This window comes from Chiloscyllium plagiosum, unplaced genomic scaffold (assembly GCF_037043375.1).
Source record: "Chiloscyllium plagiosum isolate Xiang-an unplaced genomic scaffold, Cpla_swu_hap1 HiC_scaffold_5, whole genome shotgun sequence".
NCBI lineage: Eukaryota > Metazoa > Chordata > Chondrichthyes > Orectolobiformes > Hemiscylliidae > Chiloscyllium > Chiloscyllium plagiosum.
Genome location: NW_028270143.1, coordinates 46960131 through 46987076, shown reverse-complemented (window position 1 = coordinate 46987076; position 26946 = coordinate 46960131). Strand labels below are relative to the sequence as shown.

At 40.1% G+C, this 26946-nt stretch overlaps 1 protein-coding gene across 14 annotated transcripts in view; it reads left to right on the top strand.

Moving 5' to 3' along the window:
* The window catches only part of ppp1r9a (protein phosphatase 1, regulatory subunit 9A), a 360829-nt gene that overhangs the window by 260930 nt on the left and 72953 nt on the right, over positions 1 to 26946 (top strand). For 10 of the 14 annotated variants that reach the window (XR_015757182.1, XR_006311674.2, XM_043689929.2 and 7 more), the window contains 3 exons: positions 5016 to 5099; positions 7870 to 7893; positions 9682 to 9880. Coding sequence is in view for 12 of the 14 variants with exons in the window: in XM_043689929.2 (XP_043545864.2) it covers positions 5016 to 5099; positions 7870 to 7893; positions 9682 to 9880 (307 nt within the window). In the remaining 2 variants the exon portion in view is untranslated. The remainder of the gene's footprint in view (positions 1 to 5015; positions 5100 to 7869; positions 7894 to 9681; positions 9881 to 26946) is intronic. The other 4 variants (XM_087987143.1, XM_043689920.2, XM_087987141.1 and 1 more) reach the window with 2 other exon arrangements.

Genomic DNA, 26946 nt, shown 5'->3' with positions numbered 1-26946 from the left:
GTGGTAAGGGCATGGAATGCTCTGCCTGCCAATGTAGTTAACTCAGCCACATTAGTGAGATTTCAGTAATCCTTGGGTAAGCACATGGATGATGATGGGATAGTATGGTGAAGATCGAGGGCTGAACAATACTGGGCTGTATTGTTCTATGTTCTATTCTCCCTGTACCGTGCTTCTTTTTCTTCAGGATGAATCTCTTCTGTGTCTCCTGAATTACTCCCAGAAGCTCCTGCCATTGCTGTTCCACTGTCTTTCCTGCTAGGCTCCACTCCCAGTCAATTCTCCCCAGCTCCTCCCTTATACCTCTGTAGTTGCCTTTATTCAGCGGTAATAACCTCTGATTCTATCTTCTCTGTCTCAAATTGCAGAGTAAATGAAATCAAATGATCGCTGCCTCCTTAGGGTTCCTTCACCTTAAGCTTCCTTATCAAGTCTGCCTCATTGCACAACACTAAATCCAGTACTGCTTGTTCCCTCATGGGCTCCACCACAATCTCATCCAAAAAGCCATTTGTAGACATTCTATAAATTCCTTTTCTTGCAATCCACCGCTAATCTGATTTTCCCGGTCCACCTGCATATTGAAATCCCCCATGATCACTGTAACTTTGCCTTTCCTACACATCTTTTCTATCTCATGGTGTATCTTGCACCCCAGCTACTGACTACTGTTTGGAGGCCTGTACATACCTCAAACAATGGTTTTTTAACATTTGCAGTTCCTCAATTCTACCCATACAGATTCTACATCATCTGACCCTCCGTCATTTCTTACGAATAAGGCAACCCCACCCTCTTTGCCTACCTGCCTATCTTTCAATAGCATATACATCCTTGAATATTCAACTTCCAATCCTAATCTTGTAGACAGGGCTGTGCATTTTAACTTTAGTTGATGGTGTAAAAGTTGCAATAATGAATTATTACTTGTTATACACTCAAATTTTATAAATTATGATTTTTCTCTTCTATTCACTTCAGTGGAAAGGAAAATCAGCTGTGTGTAATAGATGACTAATTAGTCATGCATATTTACACTTTCACCCAATTTGAAGATTAGTCTGTGAGATTTAAGATCAAGTGGTGAGATTCAGAGTAGAGGTTAACAAGGTTCGGATGGCAGAGGCACAGATGATCAGAAGGTGGGAAGGATGGTGGATGAAAAGAAGCCAGCTGAGAGAATAGTGAGAAAGAGAAGGGAGGCTATATTAGCAGATGAGGAGTGAGGAGATGCTGAGGGGACAGATGGGAATCGGAGAAAGTTGGGTAAATATTGATGCTGCAAGTGTCGTGGAGGATTACCAGGAGATGCGGAGAGTTCTTCAAGGAGATGATTTTTTATTTGTAAACAAAAGCTGTGACAACCAGAAAGCGAATTCATGATTGCTCCTGAACCTCTGGGTCCTTTTTCTTTGTATACATTTTCGTTATCATGCTTTCTTCAAGTTTATCAGCATGTCCAATTGTGTTGGTTAGGGCTATCTTTCTGCAGTTATGCAACAAACCAATGATGTTAGTTCATGTTATCTCTCTACTTCTGCCACTATGGTTTTCAGCCCTAGGTTGACCCTATTACATCATGCTAACATTTACTTATATGTCACATGCTTTGATTAACCTGACTTTGCCGCTGTTGGTACCTAACCTAATTATACTGCCTAACTAACATAATTATGCCACCATTGTTCTATACCTGATTGATATAGCATTCCACAGATCCTTGTAACATTCCACCAGTCCTCATATTTAACCCTTCACATGTCCTTATGCTCTTTATTTTCCATATTCCCCCTTTGAGATCTACTGGTCTCACCTAGAGAAAGAAAACAATAAGTCCAGACCCTCTGCTGCCTAATAAAAACATTGTCAGTCCCAACACGGACCAAATGAATTTCGAGGTCTGATTCTTAAAGGTTCTTCCTCCATTCCTGGGGTCCCTTGGGTCAAAAACCTGTCCTCCAGTAACCAGAACAGGAAAAAAGACCCAAGGTCCCTCACAATCTAAGACCCTTCACAAGCGTTTTTCAGAAGCAACATCAATGTTCTCATTTGGACATGTTCCTCGCATGGAGATGGTTGCCAGATCATAATAGTAGAGCGGCGAAGCTTTGTCAGATGTGAGAATGTGTCCGGGGATCGCCGAAAGAACCACGAGTGTAGTGATGCGAACTAGAAAATACTTAATAAAGGGTAAGGCACAACAAAAGACAAAAGCGACAACAAGTATACAGCACCTACAATAATTCCAACCTTGACAAACCAAGCTCCCCATTTTTCAGAAGTCTTTATGATATTATTTTTCACTACTGGGAACTTTCTGCCCAATATTTTGACTGCAGTCCCTTTATTCATCGTCAGTTCAACTATCAGACAGTCCTTATTTTTACACAACTGAAAATCTGATGATACTTCGGGAAGTGTAACCATTCCGTTATTTATTTTACTCGTCTATTTTTAACCTGTTGGTTTTCCAATTCTAAGTAGGTCCACTAAAGCAATCTCCACCTTACTTATTCTGCCCTATCCATTCAGGCTCTCATTACTCATAAGGCGGTACCAACAGGGATTTGCATACACCATGTGGAATTTTTACTGCCATCACGTGGAATTTTCACTACCATCATATGGAATTTTTTACTACCTTCATGTGGAATTTTTACTAACACCACGTGGAATGTTTACGAAACCAGGTGGAATTTTCACTACCAAAACGTGGAATTTCTACTCAGCCAATTACTTTGTTCTACCCTTACTCATCCCTCACCCCACTGCGCAGCTTTCTTGAACAATCCTCCACGTCTCCTTCAACCGCAATTTACTATTTCTCGCCTTTCAGATCTTTGGATCGGAGAAACCCTCAGTCAGTTTCCCGCCCTCCGAGTCCCAGAGGACTGCCCCAAGCCAACAGAATATAGTCCGAATTAGCAGCAAAAGTGCTTACCTCTTTTTGTTGGGTACCCATATTCTTGGGAGTGTCAGTCTTGGGAGTGTCCCCTGGCAGACCGAGAAACACCCTGTTGGTGCCGCCCTCTTTTTGGGTAGGTCTCTTCACGACTCTGCTCTCAGCACCAAATTTGTCGTGGAGAATTACCAGGAGACGCAGAGAGTTCTTCAAGAAGATGATCTTTTATTTGCAAACAAAAGCCGTGACATCCAGAAAGCAAATTCATAATTGCCCCCGAACCTCGGGGTCTGTTATTTTTTATACCTTTTAGTTATCATGCTTTCTTCAAATTTATCAGCATGTCCAATTGTGTTAGTAAGGGATATCTTTCTGCAGTTATATAACAAACCAATTATGTTAGTTCATGTTATCTCTCTATTTCTGACACAATGGTTTTCCCTATTACATCATACTAACATTTACTTACATGTCATGTGCTTTGATTAACCTGATTATGCTGCCATTGGTACCTAACCTAATTATACTACCTAACTAAGATAATTGTACCACCATTGTTCTTTACCCAATTGATGTAGTATTCCACAGATCCTTGTAACATTCCACCATTCCTCATATTTAACCCTTCACATGTCCTTATGCTCTTTATTTTCCATACAAGTGAAGTTGAAGAAGGTTAAAAATCAAATGGCAGGGATATTCGAATGTAGTTATTTTCTAAGGAAACATGTCCTAAGCAGTTGTGGAGGAGTCTTTTTGAGGATGAGAGAGGGAATAGTGTTGGTTTGTAGAGGAATAGCTTAGAGTGAATTCGACAATCAACAAGACCAGGTACAGAAGTGGATGAAATATTACTGGGTAGGGCTTACATCAGGGAGTGTAAAGTTTCTCATTGAATGTGAGAATGCAAAGACAAAAATTATAATCTGTGACTGAGGCAGTAAATCTTTGGGGGAGTGTCCAAGAGGTGGCAATAATGATCAGTGGTGCTACTCAGCAAATTCCAGAATTCTCCCAGGGTATAGAATGTACATTGGAGTTTGTTAATTTTATGGTGGGAAGAAAGTCATTGTTCGTGAGTGTGCATGTGAATACGTTGTTTGGTTCTTTTGCATGGTGGGGAGAAGAATATTAAGGGTTGAGATGCAACACTGTTCACTCTGCATTCACAGCTAACCATAGCAACAGGGACTGGCAGGGAATAATCTCCTCTGAGTGATGAAGGTAAAACTACTGTATAGGAAGGAGACTTGTATGTTGCTCAAAAATATCTGAATGAAAGGAGACTCTGTGGCCAATAAGCTTGTAGTCAGGTACTTTGACTAATCCAAGTCCAAGGGACTTGTGGATTGGCCAGATCAATAGACCAGTTTTATGGATAGTATATTGGGCAGAGATGGTAAGGAGGGAAGGTATGAGAACCAAACAGTCAAATAGCTTGGGATCTGATACCTAGCGGAATTTCAGTCATGCATTTAATCGACATCAAGCAAAAAATCAGCTGGTCCAAAATTATGGCTGAAATGTCATGGCAGTACTTCTTGTTTCTTTTGTGCTCCCATTCACCAGAATCCTGCCCTACCCCCCAAAAACGCAAATATAACACACATCCATGATTATACAAATCTGCAACAAATGGACTGCAGCAGTTCAAGAAGGCAGCTCACCGCAAACTTCTCCAGTGCTATTAGGGATGAGCAGTATATGATGGCCCAGCCAACAAAGCCCATATCATCCAAATACATTTTGGAAGATACTCAGCCGCACAATTTCCTGAAAATAAGTGAACAAGTTGGGAACAATAGTGATTGAAATACTCTGGAAAATTCCACTCTTAGTCTTTCAGACAATCATAAGGTAGCATGGGTCAAGTGTAATCTAAAAAGACCTATATAATGCAATCTCTACTCAAGTTAAGAACAAATTCAGATCCCTATTTCATCCTTTTTCCTCATTTTTCAATTTTAGACTTCACATATATTAAAAAATTAGGTGTTTTTGCATGTTGCTATAATTTGTAAAATTAATAAATTAAATGTACAGCATAAACTTTCAGTTTCTGCCATTCTTAAAACCAGTATTAATAACTGATTTAATTTTTAATTTATTGTAGCGTTCAATCACAAAAGATATGTAGTAATGGGAATAAACAAAAGGACAAGGAAAAGGAATTCAATAGACTTTCATCAGGAAGCAGGTATGCCACAATTCAGACCCCCTTCTTTTTTGTGCCTGTGACATGGGAATTATGAGCTTTTTTTGTGCAGCAATTTCAAGAGGATGTTTAGTGCTTTGGCCACAATGAAACCTGCACACAGTTTGGGGTCATTCCAGTCCACCAAAGATTTGTAAATGTTCATGTTTCAAGTTTTTATCTTATTCAACAAAGAAATTGCATTTGGTTAAACAGTAGCACTGTTCAAATCCATGTAAATCAGTTGTAAAGTTCCCACTTCTGTTCAGAATGGACATTTTGCTTATTTTTCTTCCCTATTATTGGTTAATTGCTCATTCCTGACATTATTCTGTTGAACTACAAACCTTTTGGGGATAGCCAAAATACATAGTTTTTGGCTACTAAAAATTCTGTAGTTGGTTATCATCACTGTAGTAACATTCTGGATAGAGACAAGCTTTTTCCCAGGATGAAGGATTCAATAACGAGAGGTCACTCTTTAAAGGTGAGAGGTGAAAGTTTAAGGGGGATACACGCAGCAAGTACTTCACACAGAGGATGTTAGGCGTTTGGAACGTGTTGCCAGCAGAGGTGGTAGAGGTGGGCATGGTGAATTCATTTAAGATGCGTCTGGACGGATGCATGAGTAGGTGGGGAGCAGAGGGATACAGATGCTTAGGAATTGGCCAACAGTTCAGTTGGATCGGCTCAGGCTTGGAGGGCTGAAGAGCCTGTTCCTAGGCTGTAAATTTTCTTTGTTCTTGTTCTTTGTTCTTGACTGGATTTTGAGTTGTGATTTAAGGTATCTGGAACTTTTAACGCTCATCAGTGTCTCCTGTTCTTTGACACCTAGAAAAAAAATGAACAATCATTGTTGTATTATCACACTATCTCAACAGTCCAGGGTCTGCAATATTTTGTTTTTATTATGTGAATGTTTGCTCGCCATGTTCATGGAAATTAAAAATAATGCCGGAGCAGAGGAAGTGTCATGAACTAGGACATTGACCACCATGTACAATTTTCTGATCCATGCTACCAGATTTAGGTTTCTCCAAATTCTACCCTATACAGGTTAGATGGCTGCAGTATGTTTGGATAGTGTGATGATGCAACAATGATTGTTCATTATTTTCCAGAAATCAAAGATTGGGAGTATGAAGATGGGGATTAAATTTCCAGATGTCTTAAATCACAACACATAATCTGGTCAAGAATCTTACTACAGTGATGATAATCATCTGTAGAATGTTTAATAGTTGTTGCAGAAAATATGTATTTCAGTTATTATGAAAATGTTTGCACAGAGAACAGGACAGCACAGAAACAGGCACTTCAACTCACCAAGACTGAATCAATACACAGTGCCTTTCTGAACAAAAACTTTCACCTGTCTGTGATCTGTATCCCTCTATTTTCTGCCTATTCATGTAAGAGAGCATCAGAGAAGCTCTCTTAAATGTTGCTATTGTATCTGCCTCTGACAATGCATACCAGGCACTTACCACCTTCCGTGTAAAACAAAAAATGTGCTTTTCACATCTTCTTTAAACTTACTCCCTTTTACCTTAAACCTACGTCCCCTTGTAATTAGCATTTATACCTTGGGACAATGACTGTGACTATTCATTTTTTTTATGCCTGACATGATTTTTAAACTTCTATCAGGTCACCCCATATCTTTTGACGTTCAGCTGAAACCAAATCAAGTTTGGCCAATCTGTCCTCATAGATAATACCTTCCAAACGAGGCAACATATTCGTAAACTGTTCCTGTACTCTCTCCAAAGTCTCCACATACTTCAGGTAGTGTGGTGATCAGAACTGTACTCAGAACTAAAGTTTGAGAGAGCTGCAACATGACTTGCCAATTTTTATACTTGATGCCCCAAAAGATGAAGGCAAGCATGCCGTATGGTTTCTTCTACGTTACCACACTGCCCTCATCAATCATCTTCTTCACTTCCTCCTTTGCCTTCCTCAGTATTCTGGGATAGATCCCATCAGGTCATGGGAACTTGTCTACCTTAATGTTTTTCAAACAGCCAATACCATGTCCATTTTTATGTTGACATGCCATAGATTATTAACATATTCCTCCTGAGACTCACCATTCACCCTGTACTTCTCCTTTGTGAATAACAACGCAAACTATTCATTAAGGACCTCACCCAATTCCTCCGGCTCCATGCATAAATTCCCTCCTTTGTCCTTGAGTGGAACTACCCTATCCCTAGATATGCTCTTGCTCCTTATATAGGTATAAAAAGCCAAGGGATATTCCTTAAACCTGTTTTCCAAAGACTTTTCATGAACCTTTTAGCATACTAATTCCTTGCTTGAGTTCTTCACTCCTAATTCTTTGTTTGAGTTCTTATAACCATTCCTGAAGAAGGGCTTATGCCCGAAACGTCGATTCTCCTGCTTCTTTGGTGCTGTCTGACCTGCTGCGCTTTTCCAGCAACACATTTTTCAGTTCTTATAATTAAAACAATGTCAGGAATGAGTAATTAACTATAATGGGGAAGAAAGTGTTATACTGGAAAAATTCAGCTGTAGAGAAACAAACGAAGTTAACTTTTCAAGTCTGGTAAGACACTTCTTCAGAACTGAAACCTTCAGTCACACCCATTTCTGTGATCTACCTAATTGACAAGCAAAGCTGTTTTCAGTAGCTTCCTCTCATCTAGTATAACTTTATTTTGCTGCAATGTTGAATCTTATTTATTGTATTTACGCCTCCATTAACGTATTCTTATAGTTACTACTTCAATGTCTTTAATATTTTCAGAATGAATACTTCAAAAAAGTTCTGGTAATCAAACATTTATTACTCCAATGGTACTTTTCATTGATGGTCCCTGGGTTAACAATAATAGGAAAGAACATTTTAAGTGAAAAATGTCTGTTCAAAGTATTTTCATTTCTAAGATAAAACTATGTACTCATCAAATATGTTTGAATATTTTGACATTCTCGGCGACTGAGAAGTATGCAAAATTAGGTTTCCTCCATTTCCCTTTTATTTGTATTTCATGTTATCACTGATGGAAAGTATCTACGTGCTAAAACAGGGATTGCTGGAAAAACTCAGCAGATCTAGCAGCATCCGTGAAGGGAAATCAGAGTTAATATTTCGGGTCCAGTCACCCTTCATTAGAATGCAGAAGGGTCACAAAACCCAAAACATTAACTCTGATTTCTCTCCACAGATGCTGCCAGATCTGCTGAACTTTTTCAGCAATTTCTGTTTTTGTTTCTGATTTACAGCATCTGAGTTCATTCAGTTTTTATTTAGTATTTAGGTGCTGCTTGAATATAATAAACATGGTAACTACTGTATTTAAATCAAACTGAGAAAGGTTCTTGTGACGCAATAGTAGTGTCCCTTCCTCTGATTCAAGAGGCCAGGGTTCAAGTGCCACCTGCTCCCGAGGTGTGTAATAGCATCTCTTAATAGGTTGGTTTGAAAATAGTGATTAAAGTGATAATGTGAATTCTCTGGGCCAGAAAGTCCATGTTCAAGTTCCACCTGTCCTAAACATGTGTCATAACATGCCTGAACAGGTTGATTAAGAATATTTAGACCAACCTGAGTATTTGTCTCAAGTCATAGATCCAAAGAATCACGCTACTGGCTGTGAGATTTCCAACCCCAAATAACAGTGAGACCATCTGGGACTCTGCAGCTAATCTGAAGTCGCTGCTCCCATTAGTTGTAAGAGAGCCATTCCATTATGTTTTCCATCACTAATGGCATGAAGCTGTCAGAGTGAACCAAGGAAAAAGTAGCATTTTTCCAAATATTAATATGAACAGTTCAATGTTATGGTTAGTTCAGCATTCACTTAATTTTCTTTGGATCTAATGCCATAGCTTCCTGTAGAATGAAAACATTCTGCATCCACTGCTTGTCAAACTGAGGTGCTACTATCTGTGTTTTCAGATGCAAAAATCTCAGTGAATAGGCGCACAGAATAACTCTTAAGCAATCTGACCTGTCTGGCAAAAATTTGGATGAGCTAATTTTTATTGATGTTTATGTTTAGATGCATCCAATAACACATTGCTTCTGGAAACCCCACTCACACCAGCAGAAGTGCTGATGGATAGGAAAAATGCTGAGAAATTAATTACCTTGTGAAAATTTGAGTACCAGTTACAAAATTATTAACAAAACTAGTCAAAAATGATGAAATGATCAAGAATTTACAGACCTAGATATCTATCCCCACCCCCACCCTCCTCTAGCTTATCTCTCCACGCTTCAGGCTCTCTGCCTTTATTCCTGATGAAGGGCTTTTGCCCGAAACGTCGATTTCGAAGCTTTTCGGATGCTGCCTGAATTGCTGTGCTCTTCCAGCACCACTGATCCAGAATCTTAGAACAACTACTGACTTGGCTGTTTCTTGAGCAATCCTGATGATTTAGCACCCAGCATATCTAAATGTTGGGAAATAGCCTGCAGTATGGACACCTGTTAGCTGTAGCTAAAAAGTAGCATAGTGTACTAATTGGAGAGGAAATACTTTTGATGATATGTTGAAAAATATCAATAGTAATGGTTGACTGCATTTATAACCTTTTGTTACTTTATTGGCAGGATCTCGAAGGATACCTTGGATAGCTTGACAAGTACCATTTCAGTAGGAGAAACATCTTCCTCCGTCTCACCATGTGTACTTTTATCCTGGTTTGGAGAAAGTGCTGGAGGATACCATTCTTCCAGTAATATGCCATCCCCGAGCAGTTCAACAGAACCATCTTCTGAGAGCCTAAGCCCAGAAAAACAGAGATATAAGGTAAATTACTGTTTTTTTTAAACCGGAAATGGAAACTGAAATATATCTTTTTAAGCAGATATCTAGATATGTTTTTGCAGTATTACATGGAAACATTTGTTATAAACATGAGTATACAATTTCATTGCTTGAACTGTGAAAATTAAGTTGATTTGTAGTTACCTGATTTGGTGGATTAGGTTTATTTTCATAGAGTATTATGGAATTATACAGTATGGAAACAGACCCTTTGGTCCAACTAGTTCACACCGACCCTATTCCCAAAGTAACCTAGTCACATTTACCTGCATTTGGCCCATATCCCTTCAAACCTTTCTCATTTATGTACTTATCCAAATGTCTTTTAAACCTTGTAACTCTACCTGCATCCACCACTTCCTCTGGCAGTTCATTACACATATTAACCACTCTGTAAATTAAAAATTGCACTCATGTCCGTTTTAAAACTTTTTCCTTTCAGCTTAAAAATATGCTTCTAGTTTTGAACTTTACCTTAAGGAAAAGACCTTTTGCTATTGACCCTATATATGTCTCTCATGACTTTATAAACCTCTATAAGGTCACCCCTCAATCTGCTATGCTCCAGTGAAAAAAGTTCCAGTCAATTCAGCCAATTCCTGGCAACATCTCAGTACATCTTTTCTAAACCCTCTCTAGTTTAATAATATCCTTCGTACAGCAGAGCAACCAGAACTGCAAACATCTAGAAGAGGCCTCACCAATGTCTTAAATAATCTCAACATGACATCCCAACTCCTAATACTCAAAGATCTGAGCATTCAAATTATATTGATTATCTGGTTTATTAACTAATCAAAATCTGAAGAATATCCATTTCTCCCTGTTCTCTCAAAACCAAAATAACTACTAAAGAATGTATTGACCCAGAATTTCTACAATCAATGTGCCTCTATCAGTTTCAACTGACAGGGATGGTATTGGTATCATGATAATGCCACTTGACTAATCATTCAAAACCCCAGGCTAATCTCTGGGGATAGAAGTTCAAAATCTACCATGACTAACGGTGACATTTAAATTCAGTAACAATTTGAAATTGAAAGTGTTTTCCTAATTGTGAGCACGTAACCACTGTCAGTTATGTTAAAAAAGTTTTGTTCCTAATGTCTTTTAGGAAAGGAAATTTGCCGTCCTTGTCCAATCTGGTGATTCTGAACCCACAGCAACCTGATTGACTTTTAACTGCTCTCTGAGCAATTAGGAATGGAAAGAAATGCTAGCCTAGCCAGCAATGCCTCACATCCCAAGAACAAATAACAAACACTGGTCCTCCCAAAAGCAGCTTGTACCAAGATTTCTCAGAAATCTCAAAATTTGCAGCCATGTAAAAACAAATGAAATCTGCATTCAGAAGTCAATGATGTTGATGTTGTGAAAGCCAAAGGTTGAAACTATAATTTTTAGATCTTAAAGATATTTAAGAAAATGTAATAACTGAGCCATTTCTCTTTTTCATCTAAGATTCTGATAACATTAAAGTTTAGTCAAGTAGAAGATCACTGTCATATAGGTAGCATGGCTCAGTGGGTAACACTGCTGCCTCACAGCACGAAGGAAATGGGTTCATTTCCACCTCAGGCAACTGTCTGAGTGGAGTTTGCACATTCTCCTTGTGGCTGCATGGGCTTCCTCCCAGTGCTCCGGTTTCCTCCCCCAGTCCATTGTATCCAGGGACGTGCAGACTAGATGGATTAGTCATGGGAAGTGCAGAGTTACAGGCACAGGGTAGGGGGGAATGGACCTGGATGGGATGCTGTATGGAGGGTAGGTGTAGATTCGATGGGCTAAATGGACTACTTCCACACTGTGGGGATTCTATGATGATTTTCAATAAGAGAAAAGAAACAATATGCTGAAATGCTGGAAGTAGTTATACAGAGTCATATGGCACATATGGTGTTGGATCTAAATTTACAACTGTTCTGAAATTACGTGACTACACATTCTCCTTCAGTGATCTTTTACTTCGGGACAAAGGAATCTGAGTTAAATTAAGTGGGGTTTCAATGGATATAATCCTTGAGTGAAAATGATTGAGGTAGTTTTGTGCAAAGGGAGGTGTCGAGATAAAACAAATGGAAGTCACTTGATTGTCAGTTTATTCAGAATTTCTGTACATGATTCGAATGTTATGCAATTGTCACACTGGAAACTATTTTCTTTAAGTTGTTGTTTTTGCTTTGTTACGGACTTTGCAGTCACAATAACAACCAAGCTGTCATTTGTGTTCTGTGTTATTACTCCTCTGAAACTAGCAGCATTTTTGGGAGCCTGATCTTGCATAGTAAACCCTGGAAATTGAGTAGTTGTTGTCAATGAAGCTAAGCTTCTCCATTGGTTTTGTTATTGAACTGTTTAGGTGGAAATTAATTCAAAATCATTGAGCCAACAAGAATTTCCACTTTTGCACTGTAATGACAATGTTAAACACTGCTACGTTACGTCTTGTTGATGAGGTGTAACCAGATCTTAAGTCATGATTTGGAGATGCCGGTGTTGGACTGTGGTGTACAAAGTTAAAAATCACACACCACCATGTTATAGTCCAACAGGTTTAATTGGAAACACCAGCTTTTGGAGCGCTGCTCCTTCATCAGGTTGTTGTGGAGTACACAATTGTAAGACACAGAATTTATAGCAAAAGTTTACAGTGTGATGTAAATGAAATTATATATTGAAAAATATCTTGATTGTTTGTTAATTCTCTCATCTGTTAGAATGGCCATGTTAGTTTCACTTCTTTCATATGTAAATCACAAAACTTTTTTAAAAGTTACATTGTCAGGTTAACTTTAACAATTGGTGTCAGCCCAGATAATGTGTTGAAGGTGTTAGTCCCCTGTGTGCTGCTGCCTGTGCCATAATGTTTAGACTGATTCTAATCTTTAAAAAAAATGAGTTAACAGAGTCTTTCTTGGATCCATGCAGTTTTTGAGCAAAGTACAATGTAACTCTGCAAGTACAAATGCTGCATGGAGGGTAGGTGTAGATTCAATGGGCCAAATGGACTGCTTCCACACTGTGGGGATTCTATGATGAGGAACGTGACGGACACCTGGAAGTACTCAAGGATGCCCTCATAAGAACTGGATACAATGCTCAACTCATATGCCGTTAGTTCCAATGTGCCACAGCAAAGAACCGTAATGTCCTCCTCAGGAGACAGACACATGCTACAACCGACAGGGTACCCTTTGTTGTCCAGTACTTCCCAGGAGCCGAAAAACTATGTTATGTTTTTTGCGACCTGCAACACATTATCAATGAGGATGAGCACCTTGCCAAGACCTTCCCCCCACCTCCGTTGCTCGCTTTTAAACAACCACCAAATCTCAAACAGATCTTTGTTCGTAGCAAACTGCTCGGCTTTCAGGACAACTCCATATAACCCTGTCACGGTAGGCACTGCAAGACTTGTCAGAGTATGAGCATGGATACCACCATTACGTGGCAGGTACTCATGCGACTCACCCAACGTTGTCTATCTCATATGCTGCAGGCGAGGATGTCCTGAGGCATAATACTTTGGTGAAACGGAGCAGAAGCTACGTCAACGGATGAATAGGCACTGCACAGCAATCAATAGACAGGAGTGTTCCCTCACAGTTGGAGAACACTTCAGCGGTCCAGCACACTTGACCTTGGACCTTCGGGTGACCATTCTCCAACACTGACTTTGGGACAGTCAGCTGCGAAAAGTGGCTGAGCAGAGGCTGATAGCTAAGTTCGGTACCCATAGGGAGGGCCTCAACCGGCACTTTGCGTTCATGTCACACTACAGGTGATCACCATTACACTACACACACACGGACACACACACGGACAGACACTCCTACAGACATACACACTCCCACCCTCTCACAGACTTAGACCTCTTTACACTCACACACACATACACTCTCTCTCACAGACACTCATAACCCCCTACCCCAGACACACACACACACTCTCACATACGCTCACAATCCCCCACCCCAGACACACACACGCACTCACAACCCCCCACCCTAGACACACACACATACACGCACTCACAACCCCCTACCCCAGACACACACACACTCTCACATACACTCACAATCCCCCACCCCAGACACACACACGCACTCGCAACCCCCCACCCTAGACACACACACATACACGCACTCACAACGCTCCACCCCAGACACATACATACACATACACACACACACACACACACACGTTTGTGGGGTGAATTTGTACTTGTAGAGTTACATTGTACTTTGCTCAAAAACTGCATGGATCCATGCAGGACTCTGTTAACTCATTTTTTTAGATTAGAATCTGTCTAAACATTATGGCACAGTCAACAGCAAATACAGGCGAACACCTTCAACACATCATCTGGGCTGACACCAATTGTTAAAGTTAACCTGAAAATATAACTTTTAAAAAAGTTTTGTGATTTACATATGAAAGAAGTGAAACTAACATGGTCATTCTAACAGATGAGAGATTTATCAAACAATCAAGGTATGTTTCAATGTATAATTTCAGTTACATCACACTGTAAACTTTTGCTATAAATTCTGTGTCTTACAGTTGTGTACTCCACAACCACCTGATGAAGGAGCAGCACTCCGAAAGCTAGTGCTTCCAATTAAACCTGTTGGACTATAACATGGTGTTGTGTGATTTTTAACTAGATTTTAAGTGTTCTCCTCAGTCAAAACTAATTCTCGACAACCTCTCTTTCTTTGGAAAACTAATTTTATAACAGTGCAAAATAATATTTTGGCTTTATCATTATTCCAACATTTCAGGAAAATCTTTAAAAGTTGTATTTATGATCATTTAATTTTTGCTACATATGTCCCAATTTTTATTTTACTTCCTGTCAAACTTTTAAAAAGTGAAGGTTAATCAGTGGATTTTACTTTCTGCTTTGGACTCTGAGAACTCATGTCAATATGTTTTGCTGCTAATCTTGATTGATAATGTCACTGTTGCTGGAGATGTTGAAGTGGCACCAAATTCAAATAGCATCAGAAAAGATCAATTTTATGTTGTAAAAATTGATGGATCTTAAAGATCGAGGTAGGCAGCTAGTGCAGGAGTCTTTTGTGGATATACCCTTTCAAACAGGTATGCTGTTTTGGAAAATGTAGGGGGTGATGGATCCTCGGGGAAACGTAGCACGAACAGGCAAGTTTCTGGTATTGAGACTGGCTCTAATGCAACGAGGAGTACGTCGGCTTCCAAGAGATCAATTGTGTTAGCGGATTCTGTAGTCAGAGGTACAGACAGACGTTTCTGTGGCCAGCAGAGAAAAAGCAGAATGGTGTGTTGTTTCCCTGGTGCCAGGATCAAGGATGTCTCAGAGAGGGAGCAGAATGTTCTCACGGGGGAGAGGGGCCAGCAGGAAGTCATTGTCCACATTGGAACCAACAACATAGGAAGGGAAAAGATTGAGATTCTGAAGGGAGATTACAGAGTTAGGCAGAAATTTAAAAAGGAGGTCCTCAAGAATGGTAATATCTGGATTATTCCCAGTGCTACGAGGTAGTGAGGGCAGGAATAGGAGGATAGAGCCGATGAATGCATGGCTGAGGAGCTGGTGTATGGGAGAAGGATTCACATTTTTGGACCATTGGAATCTCTTTTGGGGTAGAAGGATCTGTACAAGAAGGATGGATTGCACCTAAATTGGAAGGGGACTAATATACTTGCAGGGAAATTTGCTAGAACTGCTTGGGAGGATTTAAACTAGTAAGGTGGGGGGGTGGGACCCAGGGAGGTAGTGAGGAAAGAGATCGATCTGAGACGGGTACAGCTGAGAACAGAAGTGAGTCAAACAGTCAGGGCAGGCAGGGACATGGTAGGACTAATAAATTGAAATGCATTTATTTCAATGCAAGGTGCCTAACAGGGAAGGCAGATTAACTCAGGGCATGGTTAGCAACATGGGACTGGGATATCATAGCAATTACGGAACATGGCTCAGGGATGGGCAGGACTGGCAGCTTAATGTTCCAGGATACAAATGCTACAGAAAGGATAGAAAGGGAGAAAAGAGAGGTGGGGGAGTGGCATTTTTGATCAGGGATAGCATTGCAGCTACTCTTGGGAAATAAGGCAGGGCAGGTGACTGAGGTGTCAGTGGGGGAGCACTTTGGGGCCAGCGACCATAATTCTATTCATTTTAAAATAGTGATGGAAAAGGATAGAGCAGATCTAAAAGTTGAAGTTCTAAATTGGAGAAAGGCCAATTTTGACGGTATTAGGCAAGAACTTTCGAAAGCTAATTGGAGGCAGATGTTCGCAGGTAAAGGGAACATGGGAAGCCTTCAGAAACGAGATAACAAGAATCCAGAAAAAGTATCTTCCTGTCACGGTGAACGGGAAGGCTGGTAGATATAGGGAATGCTGGATGACTAAAGAAATTGAGGATTTGGTTAAGAAAAAGAAGGAAGCATATGTCAGGTATAGACAGGATAGGTCGAGTGAATCCATAGAGTATAAAGAAAGTAGGAGTATACTTAAGAGGGAAATCAGGAGGGCAAAACGGGGACATGAGGTAGCTTTGGCAAATAGAATTAAGGAGAATCCAAAGGGGTTTTACAAATATATTAAGGACAAAAGGGTAACTAGGGAGAGAATAGGGCCCCTCAAAGATCAGCAAGGTGGCCTTTGTGTGGAGCCACAGAAAATGGGGGAGATACTAAATGAATATTTTGCATCAGTATTTACTGTGGAAAAGGATATGGAAGATATAGACTGTAGGGAAATAGATGGTGACATCTTGCAAAATATCCAGATTACAGAGGAGGAAGTGCTGGATGTCTTGAAACGGTTAAAGGTGGATAAATCCCCAGGACCTGATCAGATGTACCCAAGAACTCTGTGGGAAGCTAGAGAAGTGATTGCTGGGCCTCTTGCTGAGATATTTGCATCATCGATAGTCACAGGTGAGGTGCCGGAAGATTGGAGGTTGGCAAACATTGTGCCACTTTTTAAGAAGGGCAGTAAAGACAAGCCAGAGAACTATACACCAGTGAGCCTGACCTCAGTGGTGGGCAAGTTGTTGGAGGGAATCCTGAGGGACAGGATATACATGTATTTGGAAAGGCAAGGACTGATTCGGGATAGTCAACATGGCCTTGTGCATGGGAAATCATGTCTCACAAATTTGATTGAGTTTTTTTTGAAGAAGTAACAAAGAGGATTGATGAGGGCAGAGCAGTAGATGTGATCTATATGGACTTCAGTAAGGCATTCGACAAGGTTCCCCATGGGAGACTGATTAGCAAGGTTAGATCTCACGGAATACAGGGAGAACTAGCCATTTGGATACAGAACTGGCTCAAAGGTAGAAGACAGAGGATGGTGGTAGAGGGTTGGTTTTCAGACTGGAGGCCTGTGACCAGTGGAGTGCCACAAGGATCGGTGCAGAGCCCTCTACTTTTTGTCATTTACATAAATGATTTGGATGCGAGCATAAGAGGTACAAGCATTAGTAAGCTTGCAGATGACACCAAAATTGGAAGTGTAGTGGACAGCGAAGAGGGTTATCTCAGATTACAACAGGATCTGGACCAGCTGGGCCAATGGTCTGAGAAGTGGCAGATGGAGTTTAATTCAGATAAATGCAAGGTGCTGCGTTTTGGGAAAGCAAATCTTAGCAGGACTTATACACTTAATGGTAAGGTCCTAGGGAGTGTTGCTGAACAAAGAGACCTTGGAGTGCAGGTTCATAGCTTGTTGAAAGTGGAGTCGCGGGTAGATAGGATAGTGAAGAAGGCGTTTGGTATGCTTTCATTTATTGGTCAGAGTATTGAGTACAGGAGTTGGGAGGTCATGTTTGTGGCTGTACAGGACATTGGTTAGGCCACTATTGGAATATTGCATGCAATTCTAGTCTCCTTCCTATCGGAAAGATGTTGTGAAACTTGAAAGGGTTCAGAAAAGATTTACAAGGATGTTGCCAGGGTTGGAGGATCTGAGCTACAGGGAGAGGTTGAACAGGCTGGGGCTGTTTCCTCTGGAGCGTCGGAGGCTGAGGGGAGATCTTATAGAGGTTTACAAAATTAAGAGGGGCATGGATAGGATAAATAGACAAAGTCTTTTCCCTGGGGTCGCGAAGTCCAGAACTAGAGGGCATAGGTTTAGGGTGAGAGGGGAAAGATATAAAAGAGACCTAAAGGACAACTTTTTCACGCACAGGTTGGTACATATATGGAATGAGCTGCCAGAGGATGTGGTGGAGGCTGGTACAATTGCAACATTTAAGAGGCATTTGGATGGGTATATGAATAGGAAGGATTTGGAGGGATATGGGCCGGGTACTGGCAGGTGGGACTAGATTGGGTTGGCATGGATGGGTTGGACCGAAGGGTCTGTTTCCATGCTGTACATCTCTATGACTCTATGACTCTATCAGCAGTATGCACAGTTGAGTTGTTCCTGGCCACAAAATATAGGCTAATTTCTTTGACTTGGGAGACATCTGGGGCTAAAGAATTGCAAGTAGATTTCTGAGTACCTGTAGTTCTTAAATTGAATTCTTCCAGAGGACTTTATATAATTTCAATACTGAGAGTATTCATTTTTATTTAAACCCACAACTTTCCTTAACAGTTATCGGTATGCTGTAAATTTATCTGTACCTCACTTGCAATATGGATCACAATCTCCAATAAATTGAGCTGACGGCATTGATAGAATAGCATTGATTGCTTTGTATACATCATCAGAGATCAACAAATCAAATTCAAGTGCAGTAAAACATGTTAATTTCAATATGTCTAAATGATGGACAGGAATAAACCACCTGGCATGTCAAGTCTTCCATGTCGTTAAGTTGCAACTCAGCATCAGTTTGCTGGAAGAAGTGTAAAATAAAATGCTAGATTAATTCAGGGAAAATTCTCTCCATCCCTCAAGAAGCAATCAAATGAAGGCCACTATGATTATGAGGTACTTCACCCTCTGAAATCTATTTCATACAGTGATATGTGCCTCATCCAATTTCCTTCTGAATGTCTGCAGCAAATCCACATAAGCCTGCAACTTGTTCCAAAGGTCAATCCACTCTGTGAAAAGCAAAAGGTCCTGATATATGGTTGTAATTCCAATTCGAGAACATTGGACTATTTCAAACAATGGTTAAAACAATGACCTTTTTTCTTGGCACCATTGTTAAAAGCTACATAGATGGATTGCTGTTTTTCACACAGTTAAGTATTTGATAGAAATCCATTACTGTATTTGAATCTCGAATGAAAACCACTGAAAAACTATCGCCTAAGATGTTCTTTCAACAAAATGCAAAACATCTTCCCTTTGGAACATATTCATTTATGTATTTCTGTAGAGTTTAAGGTCATGTTGGCCATGAATTGAAGGCTTGAGGTTTGCACAGATAATCAGTAAAATTACACTTCTTAAAATAAAAGCATGCTTAATAAATGTTCCATTGCTTTTCAGAAAGCTGGCAATTAGGGTAATATCTGGAGAGAGTAGAATGACAAATCAGGCACCCTTTCTTTATTAGGAGTCATAGTTGGGGGGTGGTTAGCTCAGCTGGCTGAATAGCTGGTTTGTCTGAGATTGTCATGAAGGACTGTCTTTCTCAACCTCTCCCCTCACATGAGACATGGTGACCCTCAAGTTAAACACCACAGATTATTTTTCTCTAAAGAGAGAGCAGCCGTATGGACTCATAATACTATGATGATTTTATGTTTGTTTGGATAGCTTAATTTTGATCAGTTTGTTTGTGATGTTACCTGCACACATATCTCATTTGTATAATTGATACTGAGTCAATGAGAAAATGTTGCATTATCAGACATGTTAAACTTTGGATGAGATATTAAACTGAGCTCCTTCTACTGATCACACAGAATTTAATCTTGAGCACTTTTCAAGATGGAGCAGGGAATTCTCCCAATTTCCCTGATTAATGTTTAAATTAGATTAGATTAATTACAGTGTGGAAACAGGCCCTTTGGCCCAATAAGTCCACACCAACCCTCCGAAGAGCCACCCACCCCGACATTTACCCCTTCACCTAACACTACAGGCAATTTAGCATGGTCAATTCACCTAACCTGCATGTTTTTGGACTGTGGGAGGAAACCGGAGCACCCGGAGGAAACCCACGCAGACACCGGGAGAATGTGCAAACTCCACACAGACAGTTGTCTGAGGTGGGAATTGAACCCGGGTTTCTGGCGCTGTGAGGCAGCAGTGCTAACCACTGTGTCACCTTGCTGCCCACTATTAGATTGGTATTCGCAACAGTGATGTTTGAGAATCATGTTGCGCACAAAACATCTCATGAATTTGGGTTTGAACTTTGAACTCAGAAGTAAAGGTCATGTACAGAATCCAACAACAGTGGTTTTCAAAGAAAAGTTCCTTGTCTGTTTTTGATTTGTATTGTGAAGCACTATATTAAATGTCATTCATCAATCCAACTTCAAGATGGATATTTAAAATCACTAAAGCAGGCTTTTGGAAAGAAAATTGTATTTGTTCTGATCTTTTGTTTTAAATGAAGACAAAAGAATAGAAAAGCACTGAATGGAAAAATACCAGAACAAAAATATAATTTGTTTCTGATAATCCTTTTTTATATATCCATTTTCAATTATACAAGTCAGCAACTTGTGAGCATTGTAACATTCAAGGAACAAGGATTTCTAAGAAGTCCAAAGATGTGCAGGTTTGTGGATTGGCCATGCTAAATTGTCCATAGTATGCAAGGGTTTGTAGGCTAGGTGGGAAATGCAAGGTTTCAGGGATAGCATGGCGGGTGAATCTGCGTGAGATGCTCTTCGGAGGGGTTGGTGTGAACTGAGTGAGCCAAATGATCTGCTTCCTCTCTGTCGGGATTCTGTGATTCTAAGAGGTTGTCATATTTGACTGCTTCAAAACATTCAGTTTTACCTAGGAACAAAGGTGGAACTTGTTGCAAAGTTTAAACAGTAATAGGTCACTTCAAAACATTTTGAGTGTCACTGAAACATAGCTAAAAGGTTACAGGCAGTTAGAGAGAAAGACTATTTAGATGTTTGGGGTCATCTGTGTGACAGAGAGAGTAAACAGTGCTACTGTTTAACTGAAATACTGCGAAAGCAACTGAATGGCATTGGTTCTGTAAATTGTGGCTCAGGGAGACATCGTAAGAATAGTTAGATTGTTCTGTGCCATTTCAAATTAGGAAGCAAGTATACGAGTCACTTCATGTAACTGAGCAAGATTAGAACTCTGTGGATAAAATAAGCACTGTACCAAGGGTTTGGTGAAGCCAGCTACCTGAAAATCTGGAGATCTGGCTCTGAATACTGAAGTTTCAAGAATCCAGGTCAGCATGACATATCAGAACATGAGCAGTCATTGAGGCAGTCTTGTACAGAGTGGCTTTGGAATTGTAAAGCTAGGTCTTTGAAAAAAGAAAAATTGTAACTTTTTGCGATGTTTTAATGAGATTTGAAGACCAACCATGTTACCAGTGTCTGCAGATGTTTCTTGATTGCATTTGCTATTTAATATGCTCAGTGTTGCCCATATTTGTCTGTTAGTTCTGATTGTTAGAATATACGTTATACAGATATTCTGGATAGTTTTACTTTCTAACATTCTATAAGCAAAGTTTCTTAAAAAAAAAGTTACTGGATCCAGATCGTAATATACATTTTGTGTCAAGATTAGAGTGGTGCTGGAAAAGCACAGAAGGTCAGGCAGCATCCGAGGAGCAGGAAAATTGACGTTTCGGGCAGGAGCCCTTCAGCAGGAATCTTCCTGCTGAAGGACTCCTGCCCAAAATGTTGATTTTCCTGCTCCTTGGATGCTGTCTGACCTGCTGTGCTTTTCCAGCACCACTCTAATCTTGACTCTGATCTCCAGCATCTGCAATCCTCCCTTTCGCCTATTTACATTTTGTGGTCAGGTCTGAGGTCATTACGTAATGGAACGGGGTTGTCTACAATTTGAAATCCACAAACAAATACAATTGCTGGACCTTTTTGTGGTTCAAGCTAATTAGATTTTCACTGAGAATTTCACGATACATCTTGCAACTAATACGGCTTTCTGTCAGTTGCTGCAACTGAAGGAGGATTTGTCTCCATTTGATTTGTAATAATTAGCCTAGGTTCAGCAAAGATCATTGGCAGAAAGGTTAGTGTTAAAATTAGGATTGGAAAAAGCAGAAATCTGGAATTCACAGCATCAGAGGTGGAAGAAGCAAAGTCTAAGCAGAGTTAAACACAGCATGACTTGGCTAGAATTCAAATGCAGGATGAAGCAGCTAGAATTAGAAAAGGAAAAATAAAAGAAAGAATTTTAAAGAGAAAGGCAAATGTATGTACTTGAACTCCAGAAAGAGAATTTGGTAAGGGAGAAGAGAGATAAGAAAAGAGAACTTCAAAGAGGGAAAGAAATCAGAAAGCATGTACTGAATAAAAGTGAAGGAGTGGAAGTAGGTCCCATTGAATTTTCTCCAATATTCAATGAGATTTCAATTGATGTGATAATCCTCAACTCCACTTTCTTACCTTCTCCCCATAACCCTTGATTCCCATACGAATTAAAAATCTGTATATCTTAGTCTTTAATATATGTAATGCTCCAGCCTCTACAGCCCTGTGCAGTAAAGCATTCCACAGATTCACTATTATCTGAGAGAAATTCCTCCTCATCTTTTGTCTTCAATGGCTAACCCATTACTCTGGTCGTAGCCTGGCCCACATGGAGAAACAATCTTCTTGTGAGTATTCTGTCAAGTTCCCTAAGAATCCTGTTGATTCAGTAAGGGCACCTCTGATTCCCTTAAATGCCAATGAGTACAGACCCAACCTATTAAAAAAAAAGCTGCAAATGCTGGAAATCAGAAACAAAAACGGAACATGCTAGAGAAACCTAGAGAATGTTCCGAAGAACGGTCACTGGACTCGAAATGTAAACTTTGCTTTCTCTTCACAGATGTTGCCAGACTTGCTAAGTTTTTCCAGCAGTATCTATTTGTGTTTCCAACCTACTTAACCTCTCCTCATAAAACAATCCCTCCATATGCAGAATCGGCCGAGTGCATCTTCTCTGGACTGCCTCTGAATGCCAGTGCATCTTCCATTGGATAATGTGCCCAAGACTGTTCACAGTACATCAGCTGTTATCTGCCTAGTTCCTTGCATAATTTTAGCAAGACCTCCCTATTTTTATACTCCATTCTCTTTGACAGAAAGGCCAACATTCCATTTGCCTTCCTGATTACCTGCTGAGCTTTTATGCTAGCTTTTTGTGATTTATGGGCGAGGTCTCCCAAATCCACATGTGCTATAGCTTCCTGCACTCTTCTTCCATTTAAACATTCTCATATATTCTTCTGACAAAGTGCATAACCTCACATTTTCACACATTGTATTCCATTTGCCAAATTTTGTCCATTCACTTAACCTCTGCAGACTGAGTCATCTTCAGAATTTGCCTTTCCTTCCCACATATTTTTGTGTCATCTGCAAACATAGCTGTAGTACGTTTATTTTCCTCATCCAAGTCATTGTATATATTGTAAATAATTATGACCCCAGCACTGAGCGCTATTGCATTCTACTAGTTTCAGGCTTCCATCTTGAAAATGTTCTATTTAACCAAATTCTCTATCTTCCACTTCTTAGCCAATCTTTATTCATACTAATATATTGAAAATCTCGTTCCTTTCCAAGAAAGACCAGGAGGCCAAAGCATTAAACAGCAGGAGCTTCATTAATGAAATGCTCATTCTGCAGGTGACAAGAATGTGGGCGGCACGGTGGCACAGTGGTTAGCACTGCTGCCTCACAGCGCCAGAGACCCAGGTTCAGTTCCCGTCTCAGGCGACTGACTGTGTGGAGTTTGCACGTTCTCCCCGTGTCTGCGTGGGTTTCCTCCGAGTGCTCCGGTTTCCTCCCACAGTCCAAAGATGTGCAGGTCAGGTGAATTGGCCATGCTAAATTGTCCGTAGTGTTAGGTAAGGGGTAAATATAGGGGTATGGGTGGGTTGCGCTTCGGCGGGGCGGTGTGGACTTGTTGGGCCGAAGGGCCTGTTTCCACACTGTAAGTAATCTAATCTGTAAGTAATCTAATCTAAGATTAGACTAAGCTTTTTCCCATACAAAATGGGTGAGACGTTGTCATTAAGTTAAGTGATTGGAATCTTAAAGTGACAGTTCACTGTACTTAATCAAATACACAATATCCCCCCCTTCACATCAGAGGTTCCTGCAATGAAAACATTCCCAATGTTATACACAGGTGAAATTTGAGTCATCAAGTGGGTTAGGTTCCCATATGTTAACAAAAATTGGCTCAGTCTTTTGGATAGTGATCCTTGTTCTCGAGTTATCTTTAGGGAATGTTTTGTTGTCTGAACAAACCTTTCTGCCAAACCAATCATAGTTGGGTGATAAGGAACTGATTGGATATGTTGAATTCCATTCTGCTTTAAATAGTCTGTAAACTGTTGTGATATAAACTGTGGACAGTCATTACTAACAATTTGTTACAGGTAAGCAAACCTTGCAAAGATCTCCTTCAATCCTTCAGTTGTTTTCTGTGAAGATGCTGTCTTCGTGATGACAACTTCAGGCCATTTAGTATGTGTGTCAACCACTATGAAAAATATTTGGCCTTCAAACGTTTGAGCATTGTCAAAACGGATTCTTTGGCATGGCCTTTTTAGCTATGAGTGTAATGATACTAATGGAGGTAGGTTGTGAACCCTTGTGCAAGCTGTACAAAATCCCCATCTTCTCCTCAATTTCAACATCGAGCGCTAGCCACCAAAAATAATTCCTATCTCCTTTATTCTGACAATGCCATGGTTAGTCAATTTAACATGTTTCCTTAACTATGTGGAATGATAACCCTCTTTCCTTACAGGAGACATCCTGTTTGTACAGAGAGTTCTAGCTTCTTTGTGACTTATGATTCAGTTCTGGGGTTGTTCCTTTGGCATAAAGTACCTATCCATCACTTTTGATAGTACTGGATCATTACTAATGTACTTGTTGTCCTGTATTTCTGGAGTGTTCTCTACTTGTTTGGAGTAGCAAATGTCTACATAATGATATGTTTGCAGTCAACTCATTTAGCAAAAGTAATTGAGAAAGCCCACCAGCATTACCATGTTGGTTGGATTGCTGAAAATTATTCCCAGAGCTTCTTTCCCTCTCTGTGCATTGTTCATTTCTGCTTTGTTTAATAGTCTTGATACAAAAGCTATTGGCTTCTTTTCATCTTTGGGTAATATATGCTAAACAACTGTTTCCAATTGATATGGTGTTGTATTGTATGTTAATTTGCAATGGTAACTTGCAAAATGGGTCAGAACACACAGAGGAAACCCACGCAGACGTAGGGAGAGAGTGCAAGCTCCTTTGGCATAATAAATTGGACAAAGGTTTGAGAATGGTTGCAAGATTTGGAACAAACCTTACGTAAAAATTTGGCAAGCCTAAAGATTTTTGTACTTGGTTCAGTTATGGTTTTACCCTTGAAGGTGACTTCTGTAAACCCTTATCATCCTGGTCTAGTACTCCTGAAGGGGCCTCACCGACATCCTGAACAACCTCAACATGTTGTCCCAATTCCTATTCTGAAAGGTTTCAGCAATGAATGCAATCGTGCTAAATGCCTTCTTAGCCAACCTGTCTATCGGTGACAAACTTCAAAGAATTATATACCTGAACCCCTAAGTTTCTCTATTCTACAACATCAGCCAAGGGCTTACTTTTACTTGTATAAATCCTGTCCTTGTTTGTTTTACCAAAGCATAATACCTCAAATTAAATTCCATCTGCTCCCTTCAGCCCACTGACCCAATGTAATCTTAGATAACCTTCACTGTCCACTATACCACCAATTTTGGTGTCATCATAGTGTACCAACTATGCTTTCTGTATTCTCATCTAAATCATTTACATATTGACAAACAAGAGAAGACCCAGCAGTGATCCCTGTGGAGCACTGCTGGTCACAAGCCTCCAGTCTGAACAACAACCCTCACTCTTTCTCTCTCTCTCTCTCTTTCTCTCTTGTCGTTAAGCCAATTTTGTATCCAATTGGCAAGCTCACTCTGAATCACGTGATCTAACTTTACTCATTAGACTACCATGCGGAACCTTGTCAAAGGCTTTACTCAAGTTCAAGTAATCAATGTATACTACTCTTCCCTCATCAATCTTCTTGGTTACTTCTTCAAAAAGCTCAATCACGTTTGTGTGACACAATTTCTCTCACACAAAATATAACAGCACACTCTTCAGGAGGTTAGCGATTCTTTCCCTCAAAATTATTTAGCCTTCACCTCACTCTGCTGAAGTCTTGTATATGCTGACCATGCTCTTTACAATAAAATCTTGGGTCTCAGAAAGAAAAAGAGTCTAATGTTCAGATGAGGAAGGGCATCGTGTTCGCAAGTTTTATTTCACCAAACATCTTCATTTAGGTCTTATATGTACAGAAGAATGATGGAGAAATATTGGGTGGAATCTTATAGATATCTAAGTTAAGTGGGCTATTACGAGATCTATGGCAGAATCGGGCAAGATGTTCAGTGAAGATCATCTCAGCATTGAGATCATTGTGCCATTTCTTCTACACTTTTCTTGTGGTGAGTTTCACTTAGCAACATAGAGTTCCTGACTGACACTTGTTAAAAGTCCAACTCTAAACATTAATATTCTGGTTGCAGTCTTACCAAACATGTCAAACATGCTATCCGTTGAGGCATGCTCTGAGGTCACTGAGATTGCATGCCATAATAACTATGGGCATCCAACAGCTGACAGCCTCTGTGAACTTTCAAGCTCTGTGCAATGAACTTACTGTTTCTGTACTTCAGCATTGCACCTCAGGCTGCACGATGCGGCAAGGACATTGTGTACTCAAACAAACACCTAACTCATGATCTGAACCAGGCTGCATCTGTGGGATCATTGTGACCATACTTGGATGATCATCACATCCCTACCTTGCAATGCTAGAGATGCCAAGCTCACATTAATGATATCTCCCTGTTCCATTTAGCACAGATTCAA